This window comes from Loxodonta africana, chromosome 23 (assembly GCF_030014295.1).
Source record: "Loxodonta africana isolate mLoxAfr1 chromosome 23, mLoxAfr1.hap2, whole genome shotgun sequence".
NCBI classification, from domain to species: Eukaryota; Metazoa; Chordata; class Mammalia; order Proboscidea; family Elephantidae; genus Loxodonta; species Loxodonta africana.
In genome coordinates, this window is record NC_087364.1 from 29,031,679 (window position 1) to 29,047,174 (window position 15,496).

The following is a 15,496-nucleotide window of genomic DNA, read 5'->3' on the forward strand; positions in this document are numbered from 1 at the left end:
TATAGTAAATTATGTTTCTAGAGGTAAAAAAATTATCATAAATTATTCCCTAATCTAAATATTCCAAGGAATTTTAAAATATTAGCTATAAATGGTAAACATTTTAAAAATGGTTCTTATTCAGTTTCAAATGCTTTTTCTCTCAATTAATTTCGCATATGAAAACTTTTCCCATTGAAAATACACTTCTAAGCAGTGCTATAAATACCAAGGATCTTGGAAGTATATTCTCAGAGTTAAAAAAATTTTGCTAGAAATTATAAGTGTTAGGTTTTTTTTATTTTTTCACACCCTCATATTATCTTATTTGCCTAGTTTGAAGTTCTTGAAGATCACAGACTGAAAAGACTTCATTAAAATAACCAAACTGGGTAGATCACAAATACTAGCAATCTTTAAAAAATATAACCAACTTATGAGCTCAATTTCAAAAAAACAATTTATATTAAAAACACTAAACTAAAAGAATACTGGATTTTTGGTCCAAATGAATGAATTACGGTAACACAATATAGATGAATCTAAGCAATGGAATAAAGTCTACAGGATTATAAATAGCCTGATACACTTTTTATAAAGTTAAAAACTACTATAATAAAAAATGTACATATTAGGAAAATACATAGATGCAAAAAGAACTACATAAGGAAAGCAAGAGAATGCCAAATTCGTGGTTTAAGATGATGTTTACCTCTGGTGGAGGTGGGACTGGGTCAGTAAAAGGGTGCTATGTATTAGATGCAGGCTATTGTCAAGGTCACAGCATTTATTTGGATATTGAGTTAGCAAGTACTTATGACATTATTAAAAACAACAAATTATACAACTAACTAGATAAAAAAGATCACTGCACAGATGAAAGATTAGAGTGTCCCAAGAACTAAGGATTATTATTAATCTAATACTGGGCACCTGAAGTCCAACAAGATTTCAAAACAAAACATGTTGCCGTCGAGTCGATTCTGACTCATAACAACCCTAAGGGACAGAGTAGAACTCCCCATAGGGTATGCAAGGAGCACCTGGTGGATTCAAACTGCCAACCTTTTGGTTATCAGCCATAGTTCTTAACCATTATGCCACCAGGGTTTCCAAGAAAACAAAAGAGAATGAAAAAAGTAAAAAGACTACGGGGATCCATAAATCCACAGCCAAAATAATTTTACTTAGCAGGTATTTCAACACTTACCGAATAAGTCAAGTCCAAATTGATATTTTCTGGAGCTGTAACCTGTTCTCGTTGTCTTACTAGTACTCTCTCTTTTCTTCCAGCATCTTTTGCCTTTTCTAAGGCCTGAAACCAAATTTATACTTCATAAATTCCCTTTAACATTCATCAAATTTTATGTATTTAAAAATATCTATATGCAGCTTGTCTGAGTTAATTTTCCATCCTTGGATTCCCCAGGTTAATCCTTTATGTTTTTACCATAACTACCCTTAAAAACAAAAGAACCTGGAATATTTGTTTAAACTGGAGTAGACCATCGTAAAAACGTCTGTGAGACAGAACATCCATCTGAAGCAAAGAGCTGGAGCAGAGGCCAGAAGTGAAGTACCTGGGGGACTTCTCTAAGTCATCTGTCTTCTATTTGGAATACTGTACCCCTAGGAGTATGAATGAAGAAATGATGAAGTCAAAGAGCTGAACAGATTATTTCAAAGAGTGACTTCAGAAGACAAAGTGAAGTACGTAATGAAAAGTACAAAGGCTTGCAGTTAGAAAACAAAAAGGAAGAACAGGCTCAGCATTTCTCAAGCTAAAAGAAGTGAAGAAAAAATTCAAGCCACAGGTTGCAATTTTGAAAGGTTCTATGAGCAAAATATTGAATGACAGGAAGCATCAAAAGAAGATGTAAGGAATACACAGAGGCTGTACTAAAAAGAACTTGTAGAGATTCAATAATTTCAGGAAGTAGCATATGATCGAGTAGCATATGATGGTACTGAAGGAAGAATGCCAAGCTGCACAGGAGGCACTGGCAAAAAACAAGGTTTCAGGAATTAATAGAATACCAATTGAGATATTTCAACAAACGGATGCAAGGCTGGAAGTGCTCACTTGTCTATGACAAGAAATTTGGAAGACAGCTACCTGGCCAACCGATTACAAGAGATCCATATTTGTGCCCATTCCAGAGAAAGGTGATCCAATGGAATGTGGAAATTATCACACAATATAATTAATATCACACACATGTAAAATTTTGCTGAAGATAAATCAGGGGTGGCTGCAGCAATACATTGACAGAGAACTACCAGAAATTCAACCCAGGTTCAGAAGAAAATGTAGAACAGCGTATATCACTGCTGACGTGAGATGGATCACCGCTGAAAACAGAAAATACGAGAAAGATGTTTACCTGTGTTCTACTGACTGTGCAAAGGCACTCGACTCTGTGGGTCATAACAAATTATCGGTAACGCTGTGAAGAATGTGAATTCTAGAACACTTAATTGTGTTCCTGAGGAACCTGTACAGAAACCAAGAGGCTGTCATTCGAACAGAACAAGGGGATACTGCGTGGTTCAAAAATCAGGAAAGGTGTGCATTAGAGTTGTATCCTTTCACCATACTTACTCGGTCTGTATGTTGAGCAAATAATCTGAGAAGCTGGACTATATAAAGAACAACACAGCATTAGGACTGGAGGAAGACCTCATTAACAACCATGATATATGGATGACACAACCTTCCTTGCTAAAAGCAAAGAGGACTTCAAGCACTTACTGATGAAGATCAAAGACCACAGCCCTCAGAATGGATTACAACTCAACATAAAGAAAACAAAACAAAAATCCTCACAACTGGACCGATAAGCAACATAATGATACATAGAAAAAAGACTGACATCAAGGATTTCATTTTATCTGGACCCACAATCAATACCCATGGAAGCAACAGTCAAGAAATCAAACAACAGAGAGGCAGGGCTGAAATCGCAGAGTAAGACCCAAAAAAACAAGCGAAATGATTATATTTATGACAAGCTAGGAGCCCTGAACATCAAAGGCAAAGTTAGAAAACACACTGAACAGCAGCGGGAGAGACGGTTCAGAAGCAGAGAGGAGTTGCCAGACCTGAATCACTGGGAAACCTCAGGCACCATTCCTGGGAGTGACTGTGGCGGGCTGGAAGTAGTGTTCGGACGCAGTTTCCTCAGGGAAAAACACCCAGCCGCATAGCCTACTCACACCTCCGGAACCAGAGAAGAACAGCGCTCTTGGCAAAAGCTAAGGACTTGTGTATATTTTACTGTGCCCCAGGTCCTAGGCCGGCTTCGGTGCCTGTCAATTTCCCTGGGCCTGAGATGCGTCCTACAGCACACCCTGAGCCATTCTCCTGGCCTTGGAGAAAGAATAAATTCACAATTGCGGAAAAGATAATTTGCCAGCTCCAGTAACCAGGTGAGCTCTGGAAAGAAGCAGCTCTTGTCCAGGCATAAACGGTCCCTGGACTTTGAATACCTTTCCTCCCTGCATGGAGAAGTGTGGGCCTATTTCAGAAGAATACGCCTTTGTTGGCAGACTGCAACTGTTTTAGCTCTGTGGTGGAAAGGTGGCTGTTTGATGTTTCACACCGCTTTACCTATTAAACAGGGTCCTCACCCACCCACATCAGGGTCCTAAGGACTGGTGGCTCTGCTCAGGTCACCCAGCAACCCACGGACAGGTGTCCAAGGATAATTGGTACCTCCCAGTCCTTACAACCAAAAGCATTGCGTGCCCTTGTTCCATCTGCAGAACCCACCGACCTGTGGGCTCTAGGGAACAGGGATGCACTTTTCTCACAGACACTTGGGGGATGGTTGTCAGCTGCCTGCTTTTTCAGAGTGTGACCCCCCACTGCAACAAGATACCAGTACCTACAATAATACCCCTGGCTCCTCTAAGAGTGTGGGACATAGCCTGTACCACATACTTGATGAACAACTATGTGGACACTTGAGCTGAATCCATACAAGAAAAGTGAATGGACTCCAGCCTCATATACCTGGTAACAGCTCTAGCCATCTGATGACAGGACGATAGAACTTAAAAGCTGAAAATTAGCAAGCTAGCTTACTCAAGCAACCCATTTGGACACAACAAAACAAAAAACTAGGATACAGTAAGCAAAAATAAAACTAACAAAGTAACTTATAGATGGATCAGAGACAACAGTCAATATCAAGTCACATAAAGAAGCAGACCAAAATCTATTCAACAAACTCTCAAAACAAAGAATCAGGGGATCTTGTGGATGAAAGTGCCTTCCTGGAATTACCAGATACAGAATACAAAAGATTAATATACAGAAATCTTCAAAACATCAGGAAAGACAACAGGAAGGAGATCAGGCAATACGCAGAACAAGCCAAGAAACACACAAATAAAGCAGCTGAAGAAATTGAAAAGGTTATTCAAGAACATAACGAAAAATTTAATAAGCTTCAAGAATCCACAGAGACAGCAATCTGAAATTCCAAAGACTAACAACAAAATCACAGAATTAGACAACTCAATACAAAATAAGAGGAGCAGAACTGAGCAAGTGGGAGGCAGAATTGGTGAGATTGAAGATAAAGCACTGGCACCAATATATTTGAAGAAAAACCAGGTAAAGGAATTTAAAAAATTGAAGAATCCCTAAGAATTATGTGGGACTCTATCAAGAGAAATAACCTACGAGTGACTGGAGTACCAGAACAGGGAGGGATAACAGAAAATACAGACAGAACTGAAGATTTGTTGGCAGAAAACTTCCCTGATATCATGAAAGATGAGAAGATATCTATCCAAGATGCTCATCGAGCTCCGCATAAGGTAGATCTTAAACGAAAGTCACCAAGACACATAATGAAACTCACCAAAACCAAAGATGAAGAGAAAATTTTAAGAACTGCTAAGGATAAACAAAGTCGCCTACAAAGGAGAGTCAGTAAGAATAAACTCAAACTACTCGGCAGAAATCACACAGGCAAGAAGGCAGTGGGATGACTTATGTAAAGCACTGAAGGAAAAATATTGCCAATCAAGAATCATATATCCAGCAAAACTCTCTCTCAAATATGAAGGTGAAATTAAGACACTTCCAGATACACCCAAGTTTAGGGAATTTGTAAAAACCAAACCAAAACTACAAGAAACATTAAAGGGAGTACTCTGGTTAGAAAGTCAATAATATCAGATATCAACCCAAGACTGGAACAGTGGACAGAACAATCAGATGTCGACCCAGATAGGGAAATCACAAAAACAAATCAAGATAAAAAGACATTCAAAACAGGGAAACAGCAATGTCTTCATGAAAAAGACAATACCAAAAAAATAAGGACGGACTGAGAAATGGGGTAATAGATCTTTCATATGGAGAGGAATACACGTTAGGTTTAAAGTTAGAAAAACTGTAAATACTAAGGTAACCACAAAGGAGACTAACGATCCAACTCCTCAAAACAAAATGCAAGAAAAAAACAGACTCAGCAGAAACAATATCAACAAGAATGAATAAGACACACAAAAAAACAATATATAAAGATAAACTACTCAGCACAAAAAATTAACTGAGAAAAAGCAAGTTAACAATATACAAAAAAAGACATGAAAATGACAGCACTAACCTGATATCTATCCGTAACTACATGGCATGTAAATGGACTAAAAGCAGCAATAAGGAGACAGAGAGTGGCAAAATGGATAAAAAGCACAATCCATCTATATGCTGCCTATAAGAAATACAAACAAACAAAAACTGAGAGGATGGGAAAAAATACATCAAGCAAACAACAACTGAAAAAGAGCATGACTGCTAATATTAATTTCTGACAAAACAGGCTTTTAAGTTAAATCCACCACAAAGGATAAGGAAGGACTGTGTACAATGATTAAAGGGACAATACACCAGGAGGATATACCCATATTAAATATTTATGCACCCAATGACAGGGCTGAAAGATACATAAAACAAACTCTAACAGCATTGAACAGTGAGACACAGGCAGTTCCACAAAACAGTAGGAGACTTCAGCACATCACTTTCAGTGAAGGACTGAATATCCAGAAAGAAGCTTAATAAAGATACGGAAAATCTAAACACTACAATCAACCATTAGACCTCATAGACACATATAGAACACTCCACTCAATAGCAGGCAAGTATACTTTCTTTTCCAGCACACATATGACATTCTCTAGAACAGACCACATATTAGGTCATAAAGCAAGCCTTAGCAGAATCCAAAACATCAAAATATTACAAAGCATCTTCTCTGACCATAAGCCCATAAAAGTAGAAATCGATAACAAAAAAAGCAGAGAAATCAACACTTGGAAAGTGAACAATAAGCCACTCAATAATGACTGGGTTATACATGACATCAAGGATGGAAAAAAGAAACACATAGAATCCAATGAGAATGAAAACACTTCCTATCAAAAATTTTGGGACACAGCAAAAGCGGTGCTCAGAAGTCAATTTATATCAATAAATGCACACATCCAAAAGAAGAAATAGCGAAAATCAAAGAATTATCCCTAAAACTTCAACAAATAGAACAACAAAAGAAACCCTCAGGCACCAGAAGAAAGCAAACATTAAAAATTAGAACAAAATTAAATGAACAGAGAACAGAAAAACAACTGAAAGAGCTAATAAAACCAAAAGCTGGTCCTTTCAAAAAATTAACAAAATTCATAAACCACTGGCCAAACTGACAAAACAAAAACAGGAGAGGAAGCAAATAATCCGAATAAGAAATGAGATAAGCAGTATTACAACAGACCAGCTAAAATTAAAAGAATCATATCAGATTACTATGAAACATCGTACTCTAACAAATTTGAAAATCTAGAAGTAGTGGATGAATTCCTAGAAACATACTACCTACCTAAACTAACAAATACTGAGGTAGAAAAAATAAACAAACACACAACAAAAGAAGAGATTGAAAAGGAAATCAAAAAACTCCCAACAACAACAAAAAAAAAACGCTGGCCTGGACGGCTTCACTGCAGAGCTCTACCAAATTTTCAGAAGAAAGCTAACACCACTACTACTAAAGGGATTTCAGAGCATAGAAAAGGACGAAATACTCCCAAACTCATTCTTTGAAGCCAGCATATCCCTGATACCAAAACCAGGTAAAGACACCACAAAAAAAGAAAATCACACACCTATAAATAAATAAAATTTTAAAAAAAATATTTTTTTTATTTATATCCCTCATGAACTTAGATGCAAAAATCCTTAAGAAAATTCTAGCCAATAGAATTCAACAACATATCAAGTGGGATTCATACCACATATGCAGGTAAGGATCCACATTAGAAAAACAAATAAAACAAATCATACAAATATAAAACAGAAGACAAGAACAACATGATCTTATAAACAGAAATAGAAGGAAAATTCCTCACCATAATAAATGGTATACAAAGCCAACAGCCAACAACATACTAAATGGAGTGAGTCTGAAAACACTCCCCTTGAGATGGGGAACCAGACAAAAATGCCCTTTATCACCACTCTTATTCAACATTGTGCTGGAGGTCCTAGCCAAAGCAATTAGGCTAGATGAAAAAATAAAGGGCATCCAGATTGGCAAGGAAGAAGTACAAGTGTTTCGATTTGGAGATGACATGACCTTATACACAGAAAACCCTATGTAAAACTCAAGAAAACTACTGAAACTAATAGAAGAGTTCAGCAGAGTATCAGGATACAAGATAAACATACAAAAATCAGTTGGATTCTTATACAGCAATAAAAAGAACACTGAAGAGGAAATCACCCAATCAATACCATTTACAGTAGCCCCCAAGAAGATAGAATACTTATGAATAAATCTTACCAGAGATGTACAGGACCTATACAAAGAAAACTACAAGACACCACTGCAAGAAAGCAAAAGAAACCTACATAAGTGGAAAAACATACTTTGCTCATGGATAGGAAGGCTTAACATTGTAAAAATGTCTATGCTACCAAAACCCACCTCTACATAAAATGCAATTCTGATCCAAATTCTAACGACACTTTTTAATGACATGGAGAAACAACTCACCAACTTCATATAATATATAAAAGCGGTGGATAAATGAAGCCTTACTGAAAAATAACAAAGTGGGAGGCCTCACTCTATCTGATTTTAGAACCTATGTACCACCACAGTATTCACAACAGCCTGGTAGTGGTATAACAACAGATACAAAGACCAATGGAACATAATTGAGAATCCAGACATAAATACAACCACATATAAGCAGCTGATATTTGACAAAGGCACAAAGTCAGTTAAATGGTGAAATGACAGTCTGTTTAACAAATGGTGCTGGCGTAACTGGATATCCATCTGCAAAAAAAATGAAACAATACCCATACATCAAACCATCCACAAAAACTAACTCAAAATGGATCAAAGACATAAGTATACAATCTAAAATGATAAAGACTATGGAAGAAAAAATAGGGACAATGCTAGGAGCCCTAATACATGGCATAAACAGTATACGAAACATTACTAACAATACACAAACACCAGAAGAGAAAGTAGATAACTGGGAGCTCCAAAAAATCAAACACCTATGCTCATCCAAAGACTTCACCAAAAGAGTAAAAAGATTACATACAGACTGGGAAAAAAAATTTTAGCTATGACATTTCGGATCAGTGTCTGAGCTCTAAAATCTAAATGATACTGCAAAACCTCAACTACAAAAAGACAAACAGCCCAATTAAAAAATGGGCAAAGGATATGAACAGATACTTCACTAAAGAAGACATTAATGTAGCTAATAGATACATGAGGAAATGCTCACGATCATTAGCTATTAGAGAAACGCAAATTAAAACTACAATGAGATCCCATCTCACTCCAACGAGGTTGCCATTAATCCACAAAAACACAAAATAACAAATTTTGGAGAGGTTGTGGAGAGGTTGGAACACTTATACCCTGCTGGTGAGAATGTAAAATGGTACAACCTTTTGGAAATCGATTAGACGCTTCCTTAAATACCTAGAAATAGAACTACCATAGGATCCAGTAATCCCACTCCTTGGAATACATCTTAGAGCAATAAAGAGCCTTTACACGAACAGATATATCCACACCCATGTTCACTGCAGCAATGTTAACCATAGCAAAAAGATGAAAGCAACCAAGGTGCCCATCAAAGGATGAATGGTAAATAAATTATGATACAGTCACACAATGGAATATTACCCATCAAAAATGATGAATCCGTGAAACATTTCATAACATGGAGGAATTTGTAAAGTATTATGCTGAGTGAAATTAGTCAGTTGTAAAAGGGCAAATGTTCTATGAGACCACTATTAGAAGAACTCAAAAAATAGTTTAAACATAGAAGAAAATCTTTGATAGTTACTTCAGCAGGGAGGGAAGGAAGGAGGGGGTTTTCACTAATCAGATAGTAGATAAGAACTATTTTAGATGAAGGAAAGACAACCCACAATACAGGGGAGGTCAGCACAACTGGACTAAACCAAAAGGAAAGAAGTTTCCTGAATAAACTGAAGGCTTCGAAGGCCAGTATAGCAGGGGCAGGAGTTTGGGGATCATGGTTTCAGGGCACATCTAAGACAACTGGCACAATAAAATCTATTACGAAAACACTCTGCATCCCACTTTGGAGCATGGCGTCTGGAGTCTGAAATGCTAGCAAGTGGCCACCTAAGATGCATCAGTTGGTCTCAACCCACTCACCTGGAGCAAAGGAGAATGAAGAACACCAAAGACACAAGGAAACTATGAGCCCAAGAGACAGAAAGGGCCACATAAACCAAAGACTACATCAGCCTGAGACAAGAACTAGATAGTGTCTGGCTACAACTGACGACTGCCCTGACAGGGAACACACCAGGGAACCCCTGAGGAAGCAGGGGAACAGCGGGATGCAGACCTCAAATTCTCGTAAAAAGACCAGACTTAATGTTGTGACTCAGACAGGACGGACTCCAGAGGTCAGGCTCCCCAGACCTTCTGTTAGCCCAAGACAGGAACCATTCCCAAAGCCAACTCTTCAGACAGGGATTGGACTGGACTATGGGATAGAAAATTATACTGGTAAAGAGTGAGCTTCTTGGATCAAGTAGACACATGAGACTATGTGAGCAGCTCCTGTCTGGAGAAGAGATGAGAGGGCAGAGGGGGTCAGAAGCTTGCCAAATGGACACGAAAATTGAGAGTGGAGGGAAGAAGTGTGCTGTCTCACTAGAGGGAAAGCAAGTAGGAGTATATAGCAAGGTCTATATAAGTTTTTGTTTATAAGACTGACTTGGTTTGTAAACTTTTACTTAAAGCACAATAAAAATTAAAAAAAAAAAATCAAAGAACATATTAAAAACCAAAAACCAAACCCACTGCCATCAAGTCAATTCCGACTCACAACAACGTATTACATTAAGCGAACCTGCTACAAAAGGCCTCTTTAAAGTCTTAAAAGGCAAAGACGTCACTTTGACGACTAAGGTGTGCCTAACCCAAGTCATGATATTTTCAATTGCTTTATGTACATGCAAAAGCTAGACAATCGATAAGGAAGTCTGAAGAACTGATGTCTTTGAATTATGTTGTTGGTGAAGAATACTGAATATACCATGGAATGCCAGAAGAACAAACAAATCTGTCTTGGAAGAAGTACAGCCAGAACGCTCCTTAGAAGCAAGGAGGGCGAGGCTTCATCTCATATACTTTGGACGTTTGATCGGGAAGGACTAGTTCCCGGAGATGGACATCACGCTTGGTAAGGTAGAGGGTCAACAAAAAGAGGAAGACCCTCAATGAGACAGACTGACACAGTGGCAACAATGGGCTCAAACACAGCAATGATTGTGAGAATGGCACAGGATGGGGCAGTGTCTTGTTCTGTTGTATGTAGGGTCACTATGAGTTAGAATTGACTCCATGGCACCTAACAACAACAAGGGGAATACAGAAATTCTTTTTAGGCACCAGCAGGTATAGACACTCTTCCAAAAAAAACCAAACCCAGTGCCGTTGAGTCGATTCCGACTCATAGCGACCCTATACGACAGAATAGAACTGCCCCATAGAGATTCCAAGGAGCGCCTGGTGGATCCAAACTGCCGACCCTTTGATAAGCAGCCGTAGCACTTAACCACTATGCCACCAGGGTTTCCTAGAACCTCTTAAAAGGAATCAATTTCCAGATTCTCAACTTCCAAAAGAATTTCTCTCTACAAATCACCTATCTGAGAATGTGCCTGGGGTACCAGTGCCCCATCTCATCTTTCTCAAATTTTCGTTTTCTAATTTTGTAAAAGACTAGCATACAAACCTACCAAACGATGCTGCCATTCTACTTCTATGCTTTTACACAAGAGAAAAGCACATATTACAGCCATACAAAGATGAGTGCATAAATGTTCATAGCACCTTTATTTGTAATAGTCCCAAACTGGAAATAACCCAAGAGTCCATCAACAGATGAATGAAAAAACAAATTGTGGTATATTCACAGGACAGAATACCACTGTGCAATAAAAAACGAACTATTGATAGATACCCACAACATGTATCAAAAGTTGCACTGAACATATCCAAAAAAGGAGAAAGGGCCAAAATTAAAGAATTATACCTACAACTTGAACAAATAGAACGACAGCAACAAAGAACCTTTCAGGCACTAGGAGAAAGGAAATAATAAAAATCAGAACAGAACTAAATGAAATAGAAAACTGAAAGAGTTAACAGGACCAAAAGCTGGTTCTTTTGAAAAAATTCACAAAATTGATAAACCATTGGCCAAACTGACAAAAGGAAAACAGGAGAGGAAGCAAATAACCCAAATAAGAACTGAGATGTGCAATATTACAACAGACCCAACTGAAATTAAAAGAATCATATCAGATTACTATGAAAAACTGTACTCTAACAAATTTGAAAACCTAGAAGAAATGAATTCCTAGAAACACACTACCTACCTAAACTAACACACAGAGAGGTAGAACTAAATAGACCCATAACAAAAGAAGATACTGAAAAGGTAATCAAAAAACTCCCAATAAAAAAAGGCCCTGGCCCAGACTGCTTCACTGCAGAGTTCTACCAAACTTTCAGAGAAGAATTAACACCACAACTACTAAATGTATTTCAGAGCATAGAAAAGGACGGAATACTCCCAAACTCATTTTATAAAGCCAGCATATCCCTGATACCAAAACCAGGTAAAGACACCACAAAAAGAGAAAATTACAGTCCTATAGGGTCGCTAAGAGTCAGAATCGACTCGACGGCACTGGTTTTGGGTATATCCCTTATGAACTTACATGCAAAAATCCTCAACAGAATTCTAGCCAATAGGATTCAACAACGTATCAAAAAAATAATTCACCATGGCCAAGTGGGATTCATACCAGGTATGCTGGGATGGTTCAACATTTGGAAAAAAATCAACGTAATCCATCATATAAATAAAACAAAAGACAAGAACCACATGATTTCATCAAGCCATGCAGAAAAAGCATCTGACAAACTTCAACACCCATTCATGATAAAAACTTTCAGCAAAATAGGAATACAAGGAAAATTTCCCAACATAATAAAGGGCATATTATACAAAGCCAACAGCCAAGATCATCCTAAATGGAAAGAGTCTGAAAGCATTCCCCTTGAGATCAGGAACCAGACAAGGATGCCCTTTATTACCACTCTCATTTAACATTGTGCTGGAGTTCCTAGCCACAGCAATTAGGCTAGATAAAGAAATAAAGGGCATCCAGATTGGTAAAGAGAAGTATCTTTATCTGTGGATGACATGATCTTATACAACAGAGAAAACCATAAAGAATCTTCAGGAAAGCTACTGAAATACAAGAGTTCAGCAGAGAATCAGGATACAAGATAAACATACAAAAATCAGTTAGATTCCTATACACCAATAAAAAGAACATCGAAGAGGAAATCACCAAATCAATACCATTTATAGCAGGAATAAATCTTACTAGAGATGTAAAAGACCTATACAAAGAAAACTACAGGAAACTTCTGCAAGAAATCAAGAGAGACCTACACAAGCAGAAAAACATACCTCGCTTATGGATAGGAAGATTTAATGCTGTAAAAATGTTTATTCTGCCAAAAGCCATCTACACATACAATGCAATTCCTATTCAAATTCCAATGACGTTTTTTATGAGATGGAGAAACAAATCACCAGCTTCATATGGAAGGTACAGAGGCCCCAGATATGTAAAGCATTACTGAAAAAGAAGAACAAAGTGGGAGGCTTCACTCTGTGATTTTAGAACCTACTATACCACCACAGTAGTTAAAACAGCCTGGTACTGGTATAACAACAGATACATAGACCAATGGAACATAATTGAGAATCCAGACATAAATCCATCCACATATGAGCAGCTGATATTTGACAAAGGCCCAAAGTCAGTTAAATGGGGAAAAGACAGTCTTTTTAACAAATGGTACTGGCATAACTGGATATCCATCTGCAAAACAACGAAGCAAGACTCATAACTCACAGCATGCACAAAAACTAACTCAAAATGGATCAAAGACCTAAATATAAAATCTAAAACAATAAAGATCATGGAAGAAAAATAGAGACATTAGGAACCCTGATACATGGCATAAACAGTATACAAAACATTACTAACAGAGCAGAAGAGAAACTAGATAACTGGAAGCTCCTAAATATCAAACACCTATGATCATCCAAAGACTTCACCAAAAGAGTAAAAAGATTACATACAGACTGGGAAAAAGTTTTTAGCTATGACATTTCTGATCACTGTCTGATCTCTAAAATCTGCATAATACTGCAAAAACTCAACTACAAAAAGACAAATAACCCAATTAAAAAATGGGCAAAGGATATGAACAGATACTTCACTAAATAAGATATTAAGGTAGCTAACAGATATATGAGGAAATGCTCAGGATCATTAGCTATTAGAGAAATGTAAATGAAAACTACAATAAGATTTCATCTCACTGCAACAAGGCTGCCATTAATCCAAAAAACACAAAATAATAAATGTTGGAGAGGTTGTGGAGAGATTGGAACACTTACATACTGCTGGTGGGAATGTAAAATAGTACAACCACTGTGGAAAACAATTTGGCGCTTCCTTTAAAAACTGGAAATAGAACTACCATATGATCCAGCAATCCCACTTGTTGCAATATATCCTAGAGAAATAAAGAGCCTTTACACAAACAGATACACACACACCTATGTCCACTGCAGCACTGTTCACAATAGGAAAAAGTCGGAAGCAACCAAGGTGCCCATCAACAGATGAATGGATAAAGAAATTATGGTATATTCACACAATGGAATATTATGCATCGATAAAGAATAATGAATCCGTGAAACACTGTATAACATGGAGAAATCTGGAAGGCATTATGCTGAGTGAAATTAGTCAGTTGCAAAAGGACAAATATTGTATGAGACCACTATCATAAGAACTCGAGAAATAGTTTAAACAAAGAAGAGACTATTCTTTGATCATTAGGAGACGGGGAAGGGAAGGAGGGAGGAAGGGAGAAGGGTTCCCCTCATTAGATAGTAGACAAGAACTATTTAGGTGAAGGGAAAGAAAACAGTACAGAAGAGGTCAGCACAACTGGACTAAACCAAAAGCAAAGAAGTTTCCTGAATAAACTGAATGCTTTGGAGGCCAGTGAAGAAGGGGCGGGGGTTTGGGAACCATGGTTCCAGGGGACATCTCAGTCAATTGGCATAATAAAATCTATTAAGAAAACATTCTGCATCCCACTTTGGAGAGTGGCATCTGGGGTCTTAAATGCTGGGAAGTGGCCATCTAAGATGCATCAATTGGTCTCGACCAACCTGTAGCAAAGGAGAATGATGAACACCAAAGACACAGGGTAATTATGAGTCCAAGAGACACAAACGGCCACATAAATGATAGACTACATCAACCTGAGACCAGAAGAACTAGATGGTGCCCGGCTACAACCGATGACTGCCCTGACAGGGAACACAACAAAGAAACCCTGACGGAGCAGGAGAGCAGTGGGATGCAGACCCCAAATTCTCGTAAAAAGACCAGACTTAATGGTCTGACTGAGACTAGAATGATCCCAGAGGTCATGGTCCCCAGACCTTCTGTTAGCCCAAAACAGGAACCATTCCTAAAGCTAACTCTGCAGACAGGGATTGGACTGGACTATGGGATAGACAATGATAGTGGTGAAGAATGAGCTTCTTGGATAGAGTATACACATGAGACTATGTTGGCATCTCCTGTCTGAAGGGGAGATGAGAGGATAGAGAAGGTTAGAAGCTGACCAAATGGACTCAAAAAGAAATAGAGGAGGGAAGGAGTGTGTTTTCTCATTATGGGGAGAGCAATTAGGAGTATACGGCAAGGTGTTTATAAATGTTTGTATGAGAGTCTGACTTGATTTGTAAATTTTTACTTACAGCACAATTAAAAAAAAAGAATAAAAAAAGTTTTGCTGACTGAAAGAAGCTACAT

The 15,496-nt window shown here is 37.8% G+C and overlaps 1 protein-coding gene across 13 annotated transcripts in view; it reads right to left on the bottom strand.

Moving 5' to 3' along the window:
- The window catches only part of IFT88 (intraflagellar transport 88), a 253,201-nt gene that overhangs the window by 192,736 nt on the left and 44,969 nt on the right, over window positions 1-15,496 (bottom strand). For 12 of the 13 annotated variants that reach the window (XR_010319117.1, XM_064275365.1, XM_064275374.1 and 9 more), the window contains one exon: window positions 1,190-1,294. The exons of the other annotated variant lie outside the window; for it this stretch is intronic. Coding sequence is in view for 11 of the 12 variants with exons in the window: in XM_064275365.1 (XP_064131435.1) it covers window positions 1,190-1,294 (105 nt within the window). In the remaining variant the exon portion in view is untranslated. The remainder of the gene's footprint in view (window positions 1-1,189; window positions 1,295-15,496) is intronic. 13 annotated transcript variants of the gene reach the window in all.